The sequence below is a fragment of the Glycine max genome, chromosome 6 (assembly GCF_000004515.6).
Source record: "Glycine max cultivar Williams 82 chromosome 6, Glycine_max_v4.0, whole genome shotgun sequence".
Taxonomy (NCBI): domain Eukaryota; kingdom Viridiplantae; phylum Streptophyta; class Magnoliopsida; order Fabales; family Fabaceae; genus Glycine; species Glycine max.
This window is the reverse complement of record NC_038242.2, coordinates 11,014,673-11,038,690: the sequence shown is the minus strand read 5'-3', so window position 1 is coordinate 11,038,690 and position 24,018 is coordinate 11,014,673. Positions and strand designations below refer to the sequence as shown.

The 24,018-nt window shown below is 31.0% G+C and overlaps 2 protein-coding genes and 1 long non-coding RNA gene across 6 annotated transcripts; 1 reads left to right on the top strand and 2 right to left on the bottom strand.

The window, feature by feature from the left end:
* Window positions 1-2,535: 2,535 nt before the first annotated feature.
* Window positions 2,536-3,245, bottom strand: LOC100797483 (uncharacterized). The gene is made up of 2 exons (XR_414681.2): window positions 3,085-3,245; window positions 2,536-2,993 (listed from the first exon to the last, which is right to left on the bottom strand). It is a non-coding gene; the product is annotated as an uncharacterized lncRNA (long non-coding RNA).
* Window positions 3,246-6,549: 3,304 nt separating this feature from the next.
* On the top strand, window positions 6,550-9,807 carry LOC100776054 (probable LRR receptor-like serine/threonine-protein kinase At3g47570). Its single transcript, XM_003527950.2, has 2 exons — window positions 6,550-9,136; window positions 9,295-9,807. The coding sequence occupies exons 1-2, from the start codon at window positions 6,559-6,561 to the stop codon at window positions 9,693-9,695; spliced, it is 2,979 nt and encodes a 992-aa protein (XP_003527998.2). The 5' UTR covers window positions 6,550-6,558; the 3' UTR covers window positions 9,696-9,807.
* Window positions 9,808-12,294: 2,487 nt separating this feature from the next.
* Window positions 12,295-15,729, bottom strand: GRF5 (growth-regulating factor). Of its 4 annotated transcripts, none has more exons than XM_041016449.1 (5): window positions 14,928-15,729; window positions 14,565-14,711; window positions 13,807-14,254; window positions 13,138-13,460; window positions 12,295-12,513 (listed from the first exon to the last, which is right to left on the bottom strand). In XM_041016449.1, exons 1-5 carry the CDS (start codon window positions 15,334-15,336, stop codon window positions 12,482-12,484), a joined length of 1,359 nt encoding a protein of 452 aa, XP_040872383.1. In that variant the 5' UTR covers window positions 15,337-15,729; the 3' UTR covers window positions 12,295-12,481. The 4 variants fall into 4 exon arrangements, with proteins under 4 accessions (XP_040872383.1, XP_040872381.1, XP_040872382.1 ...); XM_041016447.1 differs by having other exon boundaries at window positions 12,727-13,460; window positions 14,928-15,724; XM_041016448.1 differs by lacking the exon at window positions 12,295-12,513 and adding an exon at window positions 12,653-12,984 and having other exon boundaries at window positions 14,928-15,726.
* Window positions 15,730-24,018: the final 8,289 nt, after the last annotated feature.

The following is a 24,018-nucleotide window of genomic DNA, read 5'->3' as shown; positions in this document are numbered from 1 at the left end:
TTATAAGTTTAAGTGCATTGTATAAATAATTTTCAGTTTTAATAATGGAACCATTGGAACAAATGTAAAAATTATGTGAATGGTTGTGAGGAAGGAAAAAGAGAAAATAAAAGAGAAATAGGTAAGAATTAAATAGAGTGGATAAGTAAGTATAGAAGAAAAATATTTAAATTAGTTGATAAGTAAGAAAAGAAAAATTAATATTAGATTAAAATATTACTATATTATAAAAAAGTAGAAAACATTAAAAAAAAAAAGGCACACAACTTGTAGCTTTCTGTGCTCTGCAGTGCAAGTCTGCAAGATTCAATACAATTTCGCGTTTCATCCGATCGGTTTAGTGAAGAAATGAACAATACCTTTTTTTCTCCACACTTGTTTAATTTGCTCTTGGCTCCTGCCAAACCACACACGTATTCCAATATTCTTTCAATTTTGTGTTCTTCCACCCTCCTTCCTTATCTTTTGCGCAACCAAACAAACGCTAAGAGTCTCGGTGAATTTTGAGAAAATACACACAAAAACATATATTAAGTTGATCTGAATCGGAAATAGTGTCGGACCGAGCTTCAACCAAAATTTTTGGAGAGTCAAATTAAAATTGACTAAAATAAAATTTTGGTCACTTATTTACATTTTACATTTTAGTTTATTCCCTTACATTTAGATTTTTTTATCGTTATATGTAACATTCCTTTGTTATGTTAAATTGGTCCTTTTGTTGATTTTTGAGACAAATTTAATCAATTTGATGACCAATGATAAAATTATGAGCAGTGTCACCTTAGCAAAACTTAAACCGTTAGTACTAAAAATGAGTAAAGTATTAAAGTAAAGTATCAAATTAGTCCCTCATTGTTGGAAGCGCTGTCAATTTGGTCCCTGAGATTTAAAAAATGTAAAAATAATTTTCGACTTTATATTTTGTTTGTCATGTTAGATATTAGGATGGAAGTCGAGAATCATTTTGATATTTTTTAAATCTCAGGGATCAAATTGACAGCGCCTCAAAAAATAAGGGATTAATTTGATATTTTACTCTACTAAAAACTAAATAGAGGATCAATTTGTTTTACAAAAACATTATTAAAGACTAAAGTAGAGCTTTTTAAATTGAGAAACCAAATTAAAACTTAAAATATAAATAAGGGACAAAAATTATATTTAACAAAAAAATTAATGCATATTAAATATTGGTGAATATTACTAAATTTGAGAGTATTTTTTTTATATCACATTTTAGAGTATTCTTAAAAAATAATTATTCATAAGAATCGAAAACAAGTTTTAAGATGTGTATAACAACTCAGACATGTTATTCAACAAATTGAATTAATCATTTGAAAAAGTATTCTTAAATTTATCATCTTATATCACAGTAGGAACTTTCAGAATTCTTTGAATCATTTTTATTGGCAAATAAGTGTTTCAACCTTGGTATTATGGTAGATACCACGACACCTTCACAAGAAACCTCTTAGTCATGATGATCCCAACATTCTTTTTTTTTTTTTTTAGATACAGATGATCCCAACATTCACATCCATATCTTTCACTTGTACCGTGATGCCCTAGATTTTGTATATACAATATACAGTCATTGGGACAAGCATATATGATCTTCTTATATCCTTTGGACCCTAAACTTTCTTTTCCTCAAAAAGTATGATCAGGTATAATTATTCTATTAGGGAAGTAATTTTTGTAATGATTAAAACAATTTTGTAAAATTCTTATCACCCCATCCATTATTTCTTTCAAATTAAGCAATCTCTTTATCCGCCGAAGCTAAGTGTTGATGAAGCGTTTAATAAATAAAAATGTCTTTGTATCATCTCTCTGAAGGAGCCTATCTATCTCTTTATCCGCCGAGTCGCGACACACCTTATAACTTGTAAGCACATCTATTTCTTTTAATTTTAAAAACGTAAGCATTTTGATTACAGTTGAGATGCATTTAATGAAGAGCATAGCGTCGTTGAAAAGGCTGATTTGTCTTTTGCTATTAAGATATATAGCCATACAGGCATAGATGGGGATCTTTCTTAAAAAAAAACTGCACTCAATATGACAATATGTTTTGATTAATTCTATCATTTTCACACGATTGGGCTGGTTACTTATGTGTTGAATTTCTTGTAGCTACTATTGAAATTCTTGAAGATCTGCAAACTAGCTCTCTTGGCATGCATAATCCCAAGATGTTGGACAGCACTTAACCAAAAGTTGACCCGTTAACCAGTGATAACATCTCCAACTCGCAAGAACAAATTTTGTCCCGCAACGGTTTTCTGTTCCATAATTGTGCAGTGTGGTTTCATTTTATTTTTCTTCTGAAAAGCAACGGATGTTTATCTAAGAAACTGTTGCTTATTTATATATGAATTCCAATAAATCATCTTTAATGGTGTAATTGATTATGCAAACGAGGTGTTTACATTTTGCTATAAGCACACACAGTATCACTGAATAATTTTAGAGACAAGCGAGAATGAGAAATTTATCCGCTGCAATTCAGGTAGCAAGTACACATGATTCGTCGAAATTACGTGCATGACATATATATTAATATCCTATCTAGTAGTTAATTCTTAGTATTTATAAAGCATCGACACTAACACAGAACACTAATACAGATATCGGACACGACGTAAACACGGGTGTCGGTGTTGTCGTGTTGGACACAGGACACAAAATAGGATGTTCCTGCTTCATAGTTTAGTATGACTACGTACTGACACACATACATGTTATAAAAGTAAATTTTATCACTCGCATAAAAAACAACAGAATTAAAGAACGATGCTAACATCTCCAATATTTCAGCAACAGATCGAGCAGTTTTGTTGGTAACCATTTCCCGGCCCCTTGGCGTGGTTAATGATTTCATGGTCTTTTTCGATATCCTCCACCACCAGGATATTTTTTATATATTGACTCACCATCAGCATATCCATATCCTCTACCACCAGGATATTGGAAAAGTTTTCGCCCTGCACCGTACTAATTAATTATAATTAACAATTGAGAAAATAAATAAGGAATAATTAGGATATTGTAAAACTAATTATAACAGCAACGTACCGAGTATAATACTAGGTTGGGAAGCACTTCCCAGCGTGGAGGGCATGAGCAGTAAAAGTATTGCTAAAAGAACAACAAATGACATCAATTTGGAGGCACCCAGTAAGGTCATATTTCCAACAATTCAAAGTAGCAAGCTAATTGCAAGTTCGAGAATATATGGAAGTATATCGCTTTATGAATTGGTATTTATAGAGATCGATGAAGATAGTGGAGATTACTAATTAATTAGAAACGTGATCAACCCGTCGCTGACTATTTCTTTCCCTATAGCTCTATTGTCTAACTAATGTTGGATGCATGCATTCCCGCACACCAATTCTTTCTCATATGTTGATCTGTTACATCGAATATAGTTCAGTAGTAATTAACAACTGCATGCTCATTTAATTCGACCGCTTGCATAGAATTGGATCGACAAGAGATAATCGATATTACAGACAAACCAGCAGTCAACACGTGGGAAAAATGTAGAAAGATTAAAATCAATGTTAAACCAAACATTGTTGCATGTGAACTTTAAGTCAAAGCAAACTAATTTTGTATAAATTGCTTTTCGTGAAGCTAGTTAGATCTCGAACTTGTTGGTCTAAAATGGTAGTATAACTAAAAGAGTTGAAAGAGTTGTACGTACTTTTATACATTACACTTCTTAATTAAGTTGAAAAGGTCAATAGAACAAATTGTCAATAAGTTTAAAGTTATTAAGTTAAAAATATTCGACTTTTTTTTATAGTTGGTCTGTTTAGAAAAATGGGACAATATCATTTACAGTAAATTCTCAAATTAAATCTTAAGATTATACGGGTCAAACATTTTAGTCTCTTAAAATTATAAAAATCTGCTATTATCTTTTTATTTTACCAAAATAGTCATTTTATTTTTTATTTCAAAAGATAAAAAAAAATGGCATTTGAAAAATTCAAAATTAAAGAAGAATTTAAAAAAGTTAAAACTAAAATATTTGATATATAACAAACTGGAAAATCTAAAACTATACCATATTTTTATTCATTCATCTCTTCAGCAATTTCAAGAGGTTGATTGAAAGAATGAAGATAAAATTTTTGCATTTGATAGGATGCAAGAGTAGGAATAGCAATGGATAGGATCGAGGCATGGATAGGGATTACTCGCAAATCGCTCATTAGAGAAAATAGAAAATATGTGTCTGTTATACCCATACATATCTATTTAAAAAAGATTCATGAGTTTTTTTATATCCATGGATATCCATGGAGATTCATGAATACTTCAAATTCTTAAAAAAAATTAAAAAGATTATTTTCAACATCAAGTAAAACTAGTGAATTAAAAACCAGAAGAAAAAAACATTAATATAATATAATTAAACATGAAATAAGTATTTTTTTTAAGCATAAATTCAAAATACAAATAAAATTACAATATCTCAAAACATGAATTCAGCAAATAAATTAACAATACATTAAATTAGATTTAAAAAGTAGGGTTCTTTGATAAAAGGATATTTTTATAACTTCACGAATCACCAATATTCACTACGAATCCTATTTATTACTCATGCTTGTGGATAACGGATACTCATTTAAGGTATTCATCATTTATTTATAATTTTATTCACGAATAAGAATTTTTTTGTCATCTCTACCAAGAGTCAGCACTCTCTCCATATCTCTCTACTTTCTATTTAATTATTTATCCACAATTTATTTTTCTCTCTCAATTCTTTAAATCTTTGTATGCTTTTGATTTTAGTTTTGGCGTTGGAGAGGATTCAGCTTGACTTTAAATTGGGACACCATTCCTTCCTCCTAAATTTTAGAGGCTATGGGCACCTGTGAAAAAATCATCCGAGTGGTCCCTAGAAGGCCAAATTTCTTTTTACATATATATAGTTAAATTCAATGACATTAAATAGTATAGTTATTATTATTTAATGATTTTAAAGTGCATAACGAAAGAAAAAATTAGAATACAAGAATCATACGAGAGCCGCCTGATAGATGCTGAAAGGGGCTATTTCAGGACTACAAGTAGCATGGATAGCTGTCACTCCAGTTGGAGAGGTCCCTAAGCTAAATTTTCTTTCATAAATATAATTAAATTTAATGACATTAGCTTAATATGATTAGTTGATTTTGAAGTGCATAACGAAAGGAAAAATTAGAATAGGAGAATCATATCATGTCCAAAGGTCTGAGCTGCCTTTATAAATATATATAGAGGCCTATGCCGCCTTATTAATTTTAATTTCAAATTTAATTTAATTTAACAACTACCTCATAAAATTTCTTTACCGATTATCTTAAACTACTTTAAAAAATGTTTGCCTTTTATTGATTTGTATTTTTTTATTTAAAGGAATCAAATTCATGTATTATAAAATCTACATCAATTAATGCACATTACTATATCAACTGAGTTACATTTTTTAATGTGATATGAGTCAAGCACTTTAGTCGATCTCTTAAAATATCAAAATCTTTTGTTGTTCAATGATTTTACAAAAAAAGTCATTTTGTTTTAATTTTTTCAATAAATTAAAATTCAATCAATCAAAAGTTATGCAGCATTTTTTATCATTAATAAAAGAAATTAAAATAATAAAAAATGCCATTCAATAAAAGAAATTAAAATAAATGTCATTCAAAAAAGTCAAAATTTTCTCGGCACTGTGTGGCTTGGAAACGTATGGCCGACAGACACAATAAAAGTCAATGACCCTGTGGCTGTGGCAACACAAATTCAAATTCTCTCAACGCAGCCTCTGGAAATTCAAATTTTCGGCAGGCTACGAATTTCACAATGGAATTGTCAATACGCAACTCAATTCATCACTGCAAAAAGTCAAATGGTTCATTCGCAATTTCATTGCATGCAATATGATATGAGATCACAATATTTGCAATTCATCAGTATGAGACTCTTTTTCTAAAAAATACTATCACTGGACATATTACAGAGAAAAGTCTTTCAAAATATGATCAGGCGCTAACCAAAAAGACTACAAAGATATTCTCTCGAACTTTTGTATTGAGTTTGCTAAGAGAAAAACCCATCTAGTTAGTTGTCTATATCTTAACTAGGGTGACTACATCTTTGCCTCATCCCGCAATTTACCATAACTAGGGTAAAGTACTATTTACATAAGTTTGATCGTAAAATGAACGAGGATTTCAGTTATAAATATGTGCATGCTCATTGAATTACACTTAAACCAACAGTGCCTAATTGCTCCATTGAACTTATTTTGCTCCAGAGTATAATGCCCGTAACAATACGTCACGTCCTTATGAGAGAGTTTTCATAAATTACACAATTATCCCTTTTGCCTCCAACGACCGCTGACTCGAAACGTTGAACCCAAAATGTGGTGTCCATTTAGCATGAACAACGCCCATGCAGTGCAAGTGCACCCGCATTAAACATCTGAACGAGGAGTTCAATTATAAATATCTGCATGCACTGCATTACTTTTACTCACGACTCACCATGATCTACGTTCGACATATTTTGCTCCTATTTTTCCTACTTGATAATTTTCATGACATACTATGCAACCATGACACAGACAGAGATGCCCTTCTTTCTTTCAAATCCCAAGTGAGTGACCCCAAAAATGCTCTGTCTAGGTGGTCTTCAAATTCCAATCACTGCACCTGGTATGGTGTCACATGCTCCAAAGTTGGCAAGAGGGTCAAATCTCTAACTCTACCAGGACTTGGCCTCTCCGGCAAACTACCCCCTCTGCTTTCCAACCTCACTTACCTCCACTCACTTGACCTTTCCAACAACTATTTTCATGGCCAAATACCCCTAGAATTTGGCCATCTCTCCCTTCTCAGTGTGATTAAATTACCTTCCAACAATCTCCGTGGTACACTTTCACCACAGCTGGGTCATCTCCACCGTCTACAAATTTTAGACTTTTCAGTCAATAATCTCACAGGTAAAATTCCTCCATCATTTGGCAATCTCTCTTCTCTTAAGAATCTTTCCTTGGCAAGGAACGGTTTGGGTGGTGAGATTCCAACTCAACTTGGTAAGCTCCAAAATCTTTTATCTCTTCAACTCTCTGAGAACAATTTCTTTGGCGAGTTTCCAACTTCTATCTTCAACATCTCTTCCTTAGTCTTCTTATCCGTGACAAGCAACAATTTATCAGGCAAGTTACCACTAAATTTTGGCCATACCCTTCCAAATTTAAAGGATCTAATTCTGGCAAGCAATAGGTTTGAAGGGGTAATTCCGGATTCCATATCCAATGCCTCACATCTTCAATGCATTGACCTTGCTCACAATAACTTTCACGGCCCCATACCTATATTCAACAACTTGAAAAACCTTACCCACCTGATTCTTGGTAATAATTTTTTCTCTTCCACGACCTCGTTGAATTTTCAGTTCTTCGATTCCCTTGCAAACTCCACCCAGTTGCAAATTCTCATGATCAATGATAACCATTTGGCTGGGGAGCTTCCAAGCTCTTTTGCTAATCTGTCTGGCAATCTTCAACAATTATGCGTTGCTAATAATTTGCTAACTGGTACCCTTCCTGAAGGAATGGAGAAATTTCAAAATCTCATATCCTTGTCTTTTGAAAACAATGCTTTCTTTGGAGAGCTACCATCAGAAATAGGAGCACTACATATTCTACAGCAAATTGCGATATACAACAACAGCTTGTCTGGAGAAATTCCAGACATTTTTGGCAATTTCACAAATCTGTATATCCTTGCAATGGGATATAACCAGTTCTCGGGTAGAATTCACCCAAGTATTGGACAATGCAAGAGATTAATTGAGCTTGACTTGGGAATGAACAGGCTTGGCGGGACCATACCAAGGGAGATTTTTAAGCTTTCTGGTTTAACAACCTTGTATTTAGAAGGGAACTCTCTGCATGGTTCGCTTCCTCATGAGGTCAAAATCCTGACACAACTTGAGACCATGGTTATATCTGGCAACCAATTGTCAGGGAACATTCCTAAGGAAATAGAGAATTGTTCTAGCTTAAAGCGGCTTGTGATGGCAAGCAACAAATTCAATGGTTCAATCCCAACTAATCTTGGGAATTTAGAATCCCTTGAAACTTTGGATTTATCATCAAACAATCTCACCGGCCCTATTCCTCAAAGTTTAGAAAAACTTGACTACATACAGACATTAAATTTGTCATTCAACCATTTGGAAGGGGAGGTTCCAATGAAAGGTGTTTTTATGAACCTTACAAAGTTTGATCTTCAAGGTAACAACCAACTGTGTAGCCTTAACATGGAAATTGTGCAGAATTTGGGAGTTCTCATGTGTGTTGTTGGCAAAAAGAAAAGAAAGATCTTACTCCCTATCATACTCGCAGTTGTTGGTACTACTGCTTTGTTCATTTCAATGCTCTTAGTGTTTTGGACAATCAACAATAAAAGAAAGGAGAGGAAAACCACTGTGTCGTTGACCCCTCTCAGAGGGTTGCCTCAAAACATATCTTATGCTGATATTCTGATGGCCACAAACAATTTTGCAGCTGAAAACTTGATTGGAAAAGGAGGCTTTGGTTCTGTGTACAAGGGAGTGTTCAGCTTCAGCACTGGTGAAACCGCCACCCTTGCTGTCAAAATCCTAGACCTGCAACAAAGCAAAGCTTCTCAGAGTTTCAATGCTGAATGTGAAGCTTGGAAAAATGTTAGGCATCGGAACCTAGTGAAGGTTATTACTTCTTGCTCCAGCCTTGATTATAAGGGAGAGGAATTCAAGGCCCTTGTTATGCAGTTCATGCTCAATGGTAACTTGGACGTGAATCTATACCCGGAAGATGTTGAGTCAGGATCCTCTCTAACCTTGTTGCAAAGATTGAACATTGCCATTGATGTTGCTTCTGCTATGGACTACTTGCACCATGACTGTGATCCACCAGTAGTCCATTGTGATCTGAAACCTGCCAATGTCCTTCTAGATGAATATATGGTTGCACATGTTGCAGATTTTGGATTGGCAAGGTTTCTCTATCAAAATACATCAGAAATGCAGAGTAGCACTCTAGGACTGAAGGGATCAATCGGCTATATTGCCCCAGGTACACATTAATGTTTTTCTTCTTATTAATACTATATTATTAACCAAGTTTTTGTTTTTCTTTGTTTTGTAGTTTCCTTTTATTTGCTATTTATGCATAACTGACACACACACACTCACTTATATGATGCTCTCTAATATTGGGGTGATATTTTTCAGAATATGGTCTAGGAGGCAAGGCTTCAACTCAGGGAGATGTATACAGTTTTGGGATCCTACTGCTAGAGATGTTCATAGCCAAAAGACCAACTGATGAAATATTCAAAGAAGGATTAAGCCTGAGCAAATTTGTCTCAGCCATGGATGAGAATCAAGTACTGAAGGTTGCTGATCGAAGGCTTATTGATGATTATGCATATTCAACACAAAGCTCGAGCACTGGTGATCATAGCAGTAGCTTTTGCGGCAACACAAATTGGACGCACAAAGCTGAGGAGTGCATAGCTGGTGTGATAAGAGTTGGGTTGTGTTGCACAGTTCATCAACCCAAAGATCGATGGAGCATGAGAGAGGCCTCAACAAAATTGCATGCAATTAAGCACTCTATGTTGTCCTTGTGAAGTTGGCCTCAAACCCAGATGTACATATGTAGTCACCGATATGGCCATAAAAACAAAATTGAGTGGTTACACATATAATTATAACTATTTAATAAATTGCCCTTCTATGATTCTATCTCGTTTTAGAGTGCTTAAATTATACTGTTGTTTTTTACTTTAAAAAATATATTTCCTTCTCTTAAAATTAAATGTTATAATTAAATTATGAACGAATTTGAGATTTCAAAAAGATAAAGTAATGAATCGGAGTTAATACGGACTTGCACGGTTAATAGGGCCCAATTATTGGATCTAATGAAGTAGGTCTTTAGGACCTGATTATTGAATAGAGTAAACTTTCATTTTAGCACCTCGAAAGTCTAATATTTAGATCCTGAAAGTATAATTTGTATGTCATTTTGATCTTACCATTAAAAAACTTTTCATGTTCGTGTCTGTGTGACACCATAATTGTCAACGTGATTTATAGATAAGGTGTACTTATGGATGCATTTTACAGTAGACTGTGTTGCCCCTCTACCTAATTCATTGATATACTTTATTTCATGTATTTATTTTTCTTCACCCTATTTCCTTAACATTTTCCTTTTAAACAGAGCATTAATAAAAGTGAACAAATTACACTAATAATACCCATGTTATTTATTGATATTACACACACTCCTATACTTTACAAAATGTCTTCCTGATAGGGGATAAAAATTAAGTATACAAAGTATAATGCTCTATTGGTTCTGTTCGTTCGATGATAATTATCGCATAGCATAAAAGAAAATATCTCAAAATAATTATCATTTTAATTAGGTGGTATTTGATTTGAGTATTTTTTTATTTTTTAAGAAAATAAAAAGTAAAAGTAAAAATATGTTTGTTTAAAATTTAGAAAGTATTTTTTTTTCTAAATATACTTTCAAAAATTGGCACAAAAATTAAGGGGATGTATTCGATTAGGAATTTAAAACATTATTTTGGCGTAAAGAAATTTGGTCAATTTTAAAAGATTTTATAAGAATATAATGATTTTTAAGATTTTTTTTTAAAATTACCATTAAAATTTTATAGTTTGAATTTTAGTTGATTTATAAAATATAAATTCATAAAATTTGAAAGTACATTCTAGATTTTTAAGACTTAAAGGATTTCGTGATTTTTTTAAAAACATTCAAAATTATTAGTAAAAATTCTTGAATTTTTTTCACTTAACGCTTTAAATAAAACTCATAATCATATACAAAGAACCTTAAACCTATTGCATAACAAATCAATTTCTCCTAATACATTTACAAATATAATAGATTTATTCTCCTTCAATCATCAATTATGTTAATTGTGTTTGTGAGTAGCATGCATACTTGTAGTCATTCCCACAATAACGATCCTACCAATCAAAAAACATGTTCAACAATTATTTCAAATCTCATTTCTATATTTATCCACTTATACATGAGTCAACTTCTCACATTCATTAAAATTATATATTTTTCATGTTTAGATATATTCACATTGATTTAAATGTATAACCATATAATCAAGATGTTTTAATCGTAAATTCAAAGAATTGAAAAGATCTTTCATATCACACGTTTAAGGACATATTTCCCATTGATCAAAAAATTAATAAAAATTATGAATGTTTACTTCTTTCAACAAAGAGACAATGAATTATGTATGATGAAAAAAGAAAAATATGTCAATTGGTAAGAAAAGAAATACTCATAAAATCTTAAGAATTTATGTGAGATTGCTTGGTGTGTATTATATGCTAAAAAGTTTCCTAAATTCATTAAAATTCATTATGAGAGAATTCACCGAAATTGTTGAATATCAGAAGATATCTTTTTAGTTATAAAGAATCTGAATTAAATATCCACGAACTTTATTTAATTCCTTAAAAATCATAACAATCTTGATTGAATAACACAATACTTATTTTTATTATTTTAAAATTTTGATTGAATATTTCAAAACTTTTTTACAAAAAAAAATATTTTAAAATCTTTTAATATTCTAACTGAATACACTCCCCTAAAACAACAAATCAATATTTTTAGTATTTTTAAAAAAGTAAAAATGCAATAACACCTTAAAATATTTTCTTCTCAACATATGTTTTCTAAATCTTGAAAATAAAAATTATTTTCCAAAAATAAACATTCAAACCAAGCGCAACGTTAGTTGTTCATTATAACATTAATTATATTTTTCACTTATATTCTTATAATATTAATAATAAATAACTAAATCTACAAATGAATTAATAATAACATAAGATTAATTTTATACAATTATTATTCTCAATTGATCTATTTATTATTTTTTTTCTGTATAAAATAACTTAGGAGGATAACTTTAATAAGTAGAGTTGGTAAAGGTATAAAAAGAAAAAGGATATTAAAAGAAATTTGACAATTTCTAAAGATGTTCGTGTAATTTAATACCTAAGGATGTTAGCCCATGATGGACCACTTTAGATGTTCATCTTCCTTGGACATTACGGTACTTTAAACATTTTTCATGTATAACATTTTCAATAGTATTATTTTCATTATAGCTAGCGATATAAGATGTGGATACACATGGAAGAGCAAAACAAAATGAGTAGAAAAATGTTAAAAGTGCTTGATATTTTGGGGAGAGAGAACGCTAAAGAGGCACTACATGGTTGACATAGTCAAAGTTAGATCTATGTCTTTTCCGACAACTTGGGGCATGAGCCCAGGACCCCACAACAACAAACTAACCCCATGGCATTCATTCAGTACACTCGGTGGTAGAGATAAGTAACATCATGACGTTTCCATGAAGCTAGAATTTAAAGCTGCAAAGCAATGAGTCTTCATCACATAAACAGAAAACACAGGTTGTTTTTGTCCACTTCACCAGAGGTTTTTTAGTTTATAACAAACGTCCTGAACAATAGGCCATAGGATAGCACAGGTAGCTAAATATGCAAAAGATTACACAATAATAATACTATTATCCCATTTGAAATGAAATGAACTAAAGCAGAAAATGCTAGTAATTAATTTACATTAATTTGATTGAAACCTTAGCAAGGCCATCTCAGAATTGGCCCTTGATGATGCAACCCTTGGGCTGCTATTGTTACTGCTATCAGACAATGAAACAAGCGTTTTCTGCAACACCCCAGATGGAGATTCAGCATGTGTAGTGGTGGCTGGCGAGGGTGTGTTGGAGGTTGCTTCATTGGTGGTGGTGGTGGCAGTGACTGTGCTTGACCTTAGAACTTCAGCTAGTGGACCCCCAAGTGATGAAGCCACCCAAGGTGCTGGGTTTTGCCAATTGGAGAGAGAAATTTTAGTACCAGTGTGCGTTTTTCCATTAGGCTCCATTAGGCCCAAACCCATGTTAACATTACCCACATCTTCATTCACAGCAGCACCCCCCATTGATAGATCAAGAGAAGAAAGGGATAATTTACCAATTGATGCAGCAGAGTTCTTGTTGGTGGTGTTGGTGTTGGCATTGCTTTCAGCGTTAGACCAAGCATCAATAAAACCCCTTGGTTTCTCCGGTTGGAGATTTTCCATGGGAACAACAAGAGGGTTCAGGAACAAAGGATGGCGTCTATTCTGTTGTTCTAGTCCAGAGTTATATAGTGCTAATGAATTCAGATACTGAGACTCGGTGGTGTTACAGGAACTAACACTGGTCATTCCATCTTTATTGTGCATCAGAGACTGCCATTGTGAGTCAGAAGCACCCAGGGAAATAGGATCTCCATTCAGCATCCACTCTAAACCCCTTTCACATTCAATTCAACTCACCAAATCAGTAACAGAGTAGTCAAGTTAACATAACAACACCCAAAAATAGAAAAGAGTCTCCTTTGCGACTCCAATGAGGAATTAAAAAAAAAGTAGACACAAAGGAAGAAGACTTTTAGCGTTCACAATTTTCAAATGAATTTAATGAAAAACGAATTAAAACAAAATGTGTGTAAGGCCTTGGAAAATTATCTTCATATAGGAAATTTTTTTGCTTTGACTAACAAAACAAAAGATCCGAGAAGGGAAAACATGGCATGGAAGAAGAAAAATCAGAACACAAACCGAAACAAAGGCATAGCAAATCCAAACTTGAAACTCACCTGGGTTCCTTATTAGCAGAAACAGAAGCCACGGAGTCAAAACTAGCAGCTTTTAGACCAAAGTTATCAAGGGAGAGGGAAGAATCAAGGTATGGCTGAGTGGTAGTAGACCCAAGAAAATGGGGAGAAGATCCATTTTTTCTGGATGTGGGGTTGGAAATAGCCGCAGTAACGTCAGGTGTAGCAAAAGGATTATTATTACACTCATGGCGAGCCTTTTTGATTTGATGGTTGTTATTGTTGACGCTAGTGGGAGTGGTGGTGCTGTTGGTGTTAACTTCCACAGGCTTTCTTGAACGGGGACGGCCTCTATGCATATGGCGCTCACAGTACTTGTGGTTAGGAGCCACATCTCTTGAACATCTCCATTTTTTACCATCTGTTCTTCTACACCTACCTGGCTCAGGGTCAGTGCTATTTGCCAACCTCAGATTGAAACCACCATCCACTGTGAACATAAAAATTAAATTTAAAAAAAAAAAGAATGCAAAAAGTTCAAGAAACAGTGAAAGAAAGCCCCAAAAGGGCCACAGTGATTTGAACAATAAAAGGTAAAGTCTTTGAGACAAATACAAACAATGGTCGAGTAAGAGATGCAGGCAAAGACACAGCAACAAAGACACAACCTTTTGATGAGGGAATGGACTCAAAAGGCAGAAAAGGCACGGGAACATGTTGTTGTCTTGTGTTTGTGCATGAATTATGCTAAAGAAAAATTAGTAATTAACACGCACGAGAAAGAAAGCAAAGGGTCATACTGCAGGAAGAGCGAGAAGAGGGTGTGAGGAGATCATGTGGAACAGGAACAGAAGCCATCATGTACTTGTATATCATAGCTTGTCTTTCAAGCTCCCTCCATTGTGCACTTGTGAAAGGAAACCCCAACGAAGCCGCCATCACACCTGCTGTAACACAACACAAGTATGTTCAGAGTCTTAGACAGAACATAACACAACTCTCTCTCTCTCTCTCCCCCCACCTTTACTTTCTTTTCTTTTCTTTCTAGTACTAAAAAAGATGCAAACTTTGGGGTGTATTAGTGGGAAAGATGGAAGCAAAGCAGAATTAATAACAAGCTTAGCTCAGCATTGAGGGGGGACGAAGTAATTAAAAATACCAACCTGAAGGGGGTTTGAAGTTGAAGGTTGTGGTAGTGGTGGTGGGAGAAGAAGTATAAGAAGAAATGTCAAAAGGCTGCAAAGTTCTTACAGGTGCAGGAGGAGCAGCACCACAGCCAGCATCAATAGCAGGACCAAGAACAGAAGAAGCACCACTAACAAGGTTTATATGATTAGTAAAAGACATGTAAGTCGTGGGACCATCGCCATCACCATTATTATCAAAGGGTGATGACAATGGACGGTGGTGATGATTATGATGCGCCATCATCATCATCCTATTATGGAATAATGCTTCAGGGCTCTGTTGCACCTTCACATCCAACCCAAGAACGCTACTACTAGAACTGTTGTTGTTGTTGTTGCTGCTGCTGATGTTCCTTCTTTTTCCAACGCCAAATAATTCACCCATAACTCATACTAAAAGTAAATTAAATTAAACCACACCCACTTTGCTGAAATGGAAAAAAGAATCAGAAACCAAACTTTTCAGGTAAGGGGAGGAAAGTGCTGTTTATGGCAATGTCTATCCATCTAACAGTAATAGTGAAGATAGATAATAATAAAAGATGGTATCCCTCTAGTGCCAGGTGTTGTAATGGAGAAAGGGTGGGGTTGATGTGGGGATTTATGATTGAGTTATGGGTTGCCGCCATTCTCAGCCTTTGCTTTGCTTCCATGCTTCCAACATTCGCACCACACGCTTGCAGACAAATTAGTAAGAAAAAAATTAAAAGTGACCCGTTTTTGTTTCTTTCTTTTTCACCCTTCTCTCTCTTCATTATTGTGGTATCTATCCCTTTCTGCATGTATGGCTAAACCCCGGTGGAGATACTCTTATCTTACATTGAGTTTATTGGGAAGGAAGAACAGAAAAGATAACAGAACCTACACGCAGACAAACTTTGGGCACTACACTCCCTGTAACGGCCACCGTTTTCGTTATTTTTTTTTAAAGTTACAGCATACGTACACCAGTCATTCCCTCTACTTACGTGCCATCACATTGGCACAAGTAAAATACCTTTTTTCCTCTGTGCATATTAGCACATCAATTATATAAATAGAAAGAAAATGAATTGATATAACAGATTTAAATTTAAGTAGAGTTTTATCTTATTTTATTGCTTTTTTTCCTTTCTTTCTCTTTAAACGAACTGATAGTAGGAATATAAATGTTAGAAAAAGTGTTCTTAATCGTATAATTAAGATTCATTTTTCTCATATATTTTCATCTTTTGACTGTCTTTTAAAAAATAATCTCTTTTAGATTCTCTATTTATTATTGACACGGTTAGTTAAAATAAAAGAATTGAAATATCAGACTTGACATATTTTTTAAATAAAAATAAAAATAAAAATTTATTTTATTTTTTAGAAATTTAAAGTGAACAATTTCCATCCCATATATATTAGACACGTTCCGGTTAACAGCACTTGTACAGGAGTGAGCAAGACACAAGTAAATTCTAAAGTCACAGTTCTACTACATTCCAATTTCCAAATATATATAAGAAGAATTCAATAATCAACGTTACCGTAATGATAATAATAATAATAATAATAATAATAATAATAATTATTATTATTATTATTATTATTATTATTATTATTATTATTATTATTATTATTATTATTATTATTATTATTATTATTATTATTATTAACCTTGCTACGTGAGCATTCTCCGACATTCTTGCTACAAATGTCATTCTCCCTCCTTTGCCCTAATAAACATTTTCGTATAGCTAGGTGAATTGGTGAAGTCTATGTCTAATGTACGTTTGACTTCCTAATTCATTATTTTGTTCTTGAATACTTGCTAGCATGGTGACAGGGGACAGCCACATGGGTTATCATGGACTGTATATATTTATATTGGTACAACAATCGTGTATAAAAAGTTATATATTAAACCTAGTTAAAGAAAAATTAAAAAAAAAAGGAAGAAAATGAGTGTGGAATTATGGATAATGATAAACGAGTAGAAAAAGATAAAATGAAAAAATATTATTATAAAAAATATCTATGAATTAATTTGTTGTATGCCTAAATGATCTCTAACTATATAAAATATTGTTTTGGTGTGCATAAGTGTATTGAATATGGTAAACGGTATGCTATAGAATCGATCAATTGGTTTGAGAATGTTAGTAAATTAGAGTGTGTTTGGATGAAAAATGATGAAATTAATTTTAGATGGAAATGATTTTGTAAAAGTAATTATAGTTAAGATTAATTTTGAAGTTATATGATTTATATTTAAATGTTTTTATTATAAAAATAAGTTATAAATAAAATTTAATATAATTTTTTTATTCAATACAAAATTAATCCAAATTTATTTTAACTCGTATTCAATTATAGAGTCTTTATTAACACATAGCCATTCACATAAATTAAATATTATCTAAATTCAATTTTAAACTTGAGATTAATTTTTCAACGTGAAACTAAATAAGCAATTGGTCAAAATTTTACTTTGGTAAGGCATCATAAAATTTCCCAATTCTAATTAAAAAAAATATCACCAATAACTTCTAAGAAACGTTATCTACATTTGTCCCATTTTAGTTATAATCCCGTGCATGTCACGGGTGTAAATACTAGTTAACATTCTAAATGATCGTGTTATATTATTGCTGAGCATGAGATCAATGCGCGCCATTATTATTAGTAGTTAGTAGTACTTAGGTAACAATAAGTGTTTCGAATTTAAATCCAAACAGATAATTTGGTCGTTAAACATAATTTAATTACCAATTATATGTATGTATTAGGGTGTTCATAAATTGGATTTTTGGAGATTCGATCCATATCCAATTCAAATCCAATTAAATGAATTGAATTTAAAATTCGTATTTTTGTTAATTGAATAAAAGTGATTTGGATTTGTTTTAAACAGGTTTAAAATAGTTTTAAAATCGATTTAGTTTGAAATCATTTTGATTTTAAATTAAAAATAAGTTTTTAACCTATTTCGGCTAGGATTACTTTTAGTTGATTTTGATCATGCTTGTTTTTTGTCAACTTTGGCTAGAGTTATTTTTAGCCAAGGTCAATTTTATTTTTTTTTTGTCTTGGTTGGCTAGGGTTTTCTAGTCAATATCAGTTACGCTATGTTCAACCAATGTCAAGCAATGTTATTTTTTTGTTAACATGAGCTAGGTATTTTTTTAACCGACGTCAGTTGGGATTATTTTTCAATCGATGTTTGGTAGGATTTTTTTTCGATTGACGTCGGCTAATACTATTTTTCAACCGATGTCGACTAGGATTTTTTTACCAATGTTGGCTAGGGGATATTTGTTTTTGTTGGTGCCGACTAGGGTTTTTGGCCTAACATTGGTTGATGTTACTTTTTTGTTGATGTCAACTAGGGTCTTTATTGTCGATTTCGGTCAAGACTATTTTTTGTCTGATGTCGACTAGGTTTTATACGACCAACATTAGTTGGTGATACTTTTTGACCAACATCGACTAATCATGTTTTTTGGCCTACATCGGCCATGCCTATTTTTGGCTAATATCGGCAATGATTTTTTTCGTTTAATGTCAGTCAATGGTGTTTTTTGGGCGACATCGAGTGAAACTATTTTCACCCAATATTTGCCCAAGGCTCTTTTTTCGCCGAGGTCAACCAAAAAACATGATTGATCGATGTCGGTCAAACATCACTGGCCGACGTTGTCCAATAAATCCTAATTGAAGTCAAACAAAAAAATAGTCTCAGCAGACATTGACTGAACAAAACTCTAAAAAATATCTCCAAATGATGTCGACCAAAAAAATATATTTAATGCCAACAAATAAATAATTCCAATCAACGTCAATCAAAAAATCCTAATCGATGTCGCCAAAAGAACATCATCAATTAAAAAAATAACCTCTACCAAAAAATAGTCTAGGTCAATATCGATTAAAAAAACTATAGTTAATATCAACCAAAAAATAATCTCAATCAACATGGATCACAAAAAAAATTTAATCGTTATTGACCAAAAAATAGACTCGATCGATACCCACCCAACAATATCATCAACCAATATCTAACTAAAATGCTCGCTAATCCTCCTGAAAATCCTCTTCTATTTTTGTTTAATCTTTTTGAGCAATAATGGAGGAAAAAAAATACAATCATGCACTTGTAATAATAACCAAAATAAAATACAATCATGCACTGCCAAACTTGTAATGCCATTCCGACCACTGACCGTCTACCTGTGCAATATGTTTCTTGCAGTACGCGTTTGATCCGGCATGTGTAAACTTTAGAGTATTTTTAATTTTATATAACTGGTTTTTGTTAAAATGCAGTTTAAACTGAAGTATTTCATGTTTTAAAAAAATTATTTCAAAAGTAAATTTGATAAATTAAAAAAAAAATAAAGTAACACAAAAGTTTTTTTTTTATAATTTTAAACATGCATGCGTACTTTTTAAAATATAATCACATTAGTTGAAAATAACTAAACAAGATTTCTTTCAGACAAAATTACAGATAATTTAGTTTAGCGTGTTGGACTTCACTCAAATAAATATTGTTCCAAACATGAACTTCAAACACTGCTCTTTAAGATGAATAATTGAATATTGCAGTGACCCCATTCAGGTAGGTAACGATATAAATTAAGTGAGGGAAGCCGAAGTGCCCTCTTTCTCTTCATCTTTAAAATCAAAAGTACTTTGTCCTAATTTGGGGAACCAAATTTTGTTAAAACATTTTGGCTTCTTGAGGGGCTTGTTTGGCCATACTCAGTGTCAAAAGTGAAGGACAATATGAATATACACAAGTGCCTTATAAATTATCCTCCCTTCCCCTTAGCCATTATAACGAGCGTCAGATTTTGAAACTAAATCTTGAATCTTGTAAGTGGCATTTCATTAAACCATCCTTCACCAAACCTAAAGCTTGTTCTTCACCTTTTAACCAATCTTCACATAACTTGTTTTACGGAAAGTTTAGTTATCAATTTCATCCCTTTATTTTATTTAAAATATTTAATTAGGTTTTTTATTTTCTAAAGCTTTAATTGGGTCTTATTTAAGAAAAAAATGCCTCAATGTGATTATTTCTGTTTGAATTTGCAATTTATCACCATGAGCTTCAATGGAACGAAAAGGACCACATTAAAGTATTTTTTTTAAAAATAAAGAACTACATTAAAGCATTTAAAAAATAAAAGATTTGATTGGAACTTTCAAAATAAATAAAAAGATCTAATTAAACATGCTAAATAAATAAACAACCAAATTGATAATTAAATTTTTCCTTGAATAATTACGTACAAGTGTCAAGTCCATATAAGAAAAAGGAACAATGATGTTTATAGATGAAAATATTTGAAAGGGAAAAAGTAATATTTAAATAAACAATTTTCTATTTTAATAGACGAAAATAGGCCATAATTTTCACCATTTTATATTTTATTTAAAAATATTATGGAACAATATTTGACTAAAAAATATTTAATTAATATATTTGTGCATTTTTTCTTACTAAATTATTTAATTTTTATATTATATGTTTATCATATTTTCTCTCTCAATTACACGTCTTTTTCTAACTTTTTATATACTAATCACAAACAAAAAATTTGGTTACATGTTTTATGACTCCCGAAGCATTGCCCTCATAGTGTACCAAAAGTAACGTGCAACAGTATAAATAAGAAAATATAACATTAAATAAATAAATCCAGACAAAAAATATCTTTAATGTGCGTAATTAATATACAAGTGCTTTTTTATATTTTTTATTTTCACTTTTTCTTTCAGATGTTTAAATAAACAAGGAGAGTTTGTTACCTTTTCTTCTTATTTTTACTCGTCTAAACAATACATTATTATTTATTTGTCTTTTATTTATATTTTTCTTCTTTCTATTTCATTCCTAGGAAAACAACATTTCTACATGATGTCCAAGGCATTTTCACTAGTTTAAGTACATGCTTATTTTATAGTTGTAAATAGACTTTTGGGACAAAATAAAATTTAGAAAAACATTTTTTTCTTTTGTAAAATTGAATTTGTGGATAACTAAATTTAGCCTAAAATTCATACATTGTATTTTAAACGGAAATCCAAACATAACCTAAGTCAGTCTTATAACATATTTTGGTCCAATTATATAAAAAAATTCATCAACATATATGTTATTTAATTTTCAAAAGTGCATAACATTAAGAACGTAAGAAAAACAGCTCTGTCTTTAGCAAATAAGAGTAATTTTCATTACCTCGTACACGAAAATGGTTAAAACTGTTAATTTGACTGCTATACTCTAGTCTATACGTAACGACATGCGAGGATTATGAAATGATGTGTAAACCAACTAAACAATTGACAATTGACAATTGACATGTGGAAAGACAGGGAAAAGAATGAATGACACATAACAAAAGAGTGCATCCATTTCGTACCATTTTAAATGAGCTAATTAAATCGAAAAATTACTTAGGAGTTAAATAAAAGAATAAATTACAGTAATATTTCAGAGTTTTTATTAAATTATACATAATTTTAAATTTTTTTATTTTCGGTGATATAACCTTTTTTAATTAAATTATACATGTAAATCAAACTCAAAGGTTTAAGTTAATCTACATTTTTAGTGATATATTAATTGTGTTTAAAGGAACTTATTTTAAATCATATTTTTTTTTTATGAAAGACATTTCAGTTCAAATTGAATAAAATCATTATAAATAAGGAAGAAAAAATTATGAAACAATAGTGTAAAAAAATTATATAATTATTCAATCATAATTTATATATATAATAAGTTTGTTAATTTTTAAAATAATTATTTTAAAATAATTTAAATAACAATTTGATATTGAATGATGAGTAAAACTAGTTTATAAATAATAGAATTTTTCTCTTTGAATATTTAAAGTAAATACATACTTTGGATCATTATAAATACTAATGTTATATATTTCATACCACTCCTTTTTTAATATTTAAAATAAGTATATTTTTGGATCATATAATATAGAATAATAATATTTAGTATATTTTTAAGAAACTAACAAAAGAATTAAAAAGAAAATATTTCTTAAAAAATAATAAAAATGCATAAAAAAATTATGAAAAATATTATTTTTTAGACTTTAATAAAAAAAATCTTTTAAATTTTTAGTTAATGATATGATCCAAGTGGGAAGGAAGGGTAAAAGGGCGAAAGAGGTTGACAGCTGTGGTGTCTCCATCAGTAGCTGCAATTTGCAACCACCCCTCTCATTTATTACTTTTCTTCCACTCCAAAAACGTTGCATCCCAATTTACTTTTATCTCCTCTTCTAATCCGTAGACTCCTTCACGTGCACACAACCCATTAACACTAATATGTTGCATTGGCCTAAACGGAAACAAGTCTTAATAGAATTCTTATCCTCCTACCTTTCCTAATCCGCCATGCTATTTGTCTTTATTGCTCATTTATGATTCTCACTTTGGTCAGGCTTGAAAGAAATGGTACAAATATGTAATCATCACATACCAACTTTGGACATTGATTCCTTTCTTAAGTTAGGCCCCATTATGGGATTTTCTGTTTTGAAATATTTTAATTTTATCTTTCATTTTGAAAACGGTTGCAAAATAAAAAAGAAATTTCATAATTATTTCCAAATTTCTTTTATGTATCTTCAACATTAAAATTTTATAATTTTAAAAAAGGTCAATATAATGTACTCACGACCCACTACTGTAATTATTATCGACAATCAATAATTGACAACGTAACCAATGAAGTGAGAGAGAAGTGCTAGAGGATTAGAGGAAACAACAAAAACTCACATACATATTTTTATTGTTTTTTAAATGGAGTAAAAATTATTTTGAAAAGAAGCAAAAAATCAACTCAACCTCATTTTTGTCAAACATGTTTCTCTTCTGAAATTACATTTTAACATGAAAAAACAAAAACTAAGAACCATTAACGGGCTTTAGTTTCTATTTTGTTAGTACTCCCTCCATCCTTAATTATAAGATTATTTTCATAAATTTGTTTGACTATTTTTATAAGATCATTTTTTAACTTCTAGATGTATTAATTATTTTTTTCTTACATACCCTTATTTGATTATTTTCTCTCCAAACATCAATAAAAAATAATTAAATAGATAAAAAGATAAAAAAAAAAAATTTGGAGTGATAGTACAACTAATTGACATATTTAATGTGATTAACCAAGCTAATTACTTTTTTTAAGGGATGTTAATTAATTGAAAGTGTTTTACAATTAGGAATGAAAAGAGTATTAAGTACTCCCTTCGTATTAAGTACTCCCTTCGTACTTGTAAAAAATAAAATTATTCCTAAAACACCCTCCATTAGAACTTGTTAATATAAATAAAATAAATTCATTAAAAATATAGTTATAATTAAATGAAGAATATTTTATGAATGATATCATTAAATAAGGATGGAATTAGTTAGATTAACTTATATAGGAATTTAATATATAATGCAACTTTTTTACTTATATGAATCTGGAGAGTACTAATACTACCTTGTATTTATTAATGTTTGATATAATATTTCCTTTGTCTCAAAATAAATGTCACATTCGAGAGAAAACATTATTCTAAAACAAATGTTAATTATTCTAAAACAAGTGTTGTATTAATTTTTTAATGTAATATCAATTATAGTATTTTTTTTCACTAATGTTCCTGATAAGTGTCACCTTACATTTTCCAATGCAATATTAATACAAAAACTAGTTTTATAAAATTATCACTTTCTTTCATTTATTTATTATCTTTTATTAATTTATGCAAAATAATATAAGACACAATACTTATTTTGAGACGAAAGAAGTATTGATAAATAATTAAATATTTTATTTCATTTAACAATTCATGTTTTTAACTAGTATTTAAATGCTCCAAAAAACTAGTATTTAAAAATATTTTATAATTTAAGTACTAACCAAATAGTAGAAAGACGTTTTAAATGAAAGCAACAAATAAATAAAAGTCAAATAATATTGACTCTCCATACCAAAACTACTAATATTTAAAGTTAATACACACAATTTTAAAAATATTTAATATCACTCACAAACTTCATATTCAATCTAAAA

Coding starts and splice junctions, on each gene's coding strand:
- LOC100776054 (XM_003527950.2), top strand. CDS start 6,559: ATGATCTACGTTCGACATATTTTGCTCCTATTTTTCCTACTTGATAAT. Junction 9,137..9,294: donor AATCGGCTATATTGCCCCAG/GTACACATTAAT, acceptor GATATTTTTCAG/AATATGGTCTAGGAGGCAAG.
- GRF5 (XM_041016447.1), bottom strand. CDS start 15,336: ATGGGTGAATTATTTGGCGTTGGAAAAAGAAGGAACATCAGCAGCAGC. Junction 14,255..14,564: donor CTCTTCTCGCTCTTCCTGCA/GTATGACCCTTT, acceptor TTATGTTCACAG/TGGATGGTGGTTTCAATCTG. Junction 13,461..13,806: donor TCTGCTAATAAGGAACCCAG/GTGAGTTTCAAG, acceptor TGAATGTGAAAG/GGGTTTAGAGTGGATGCTGA.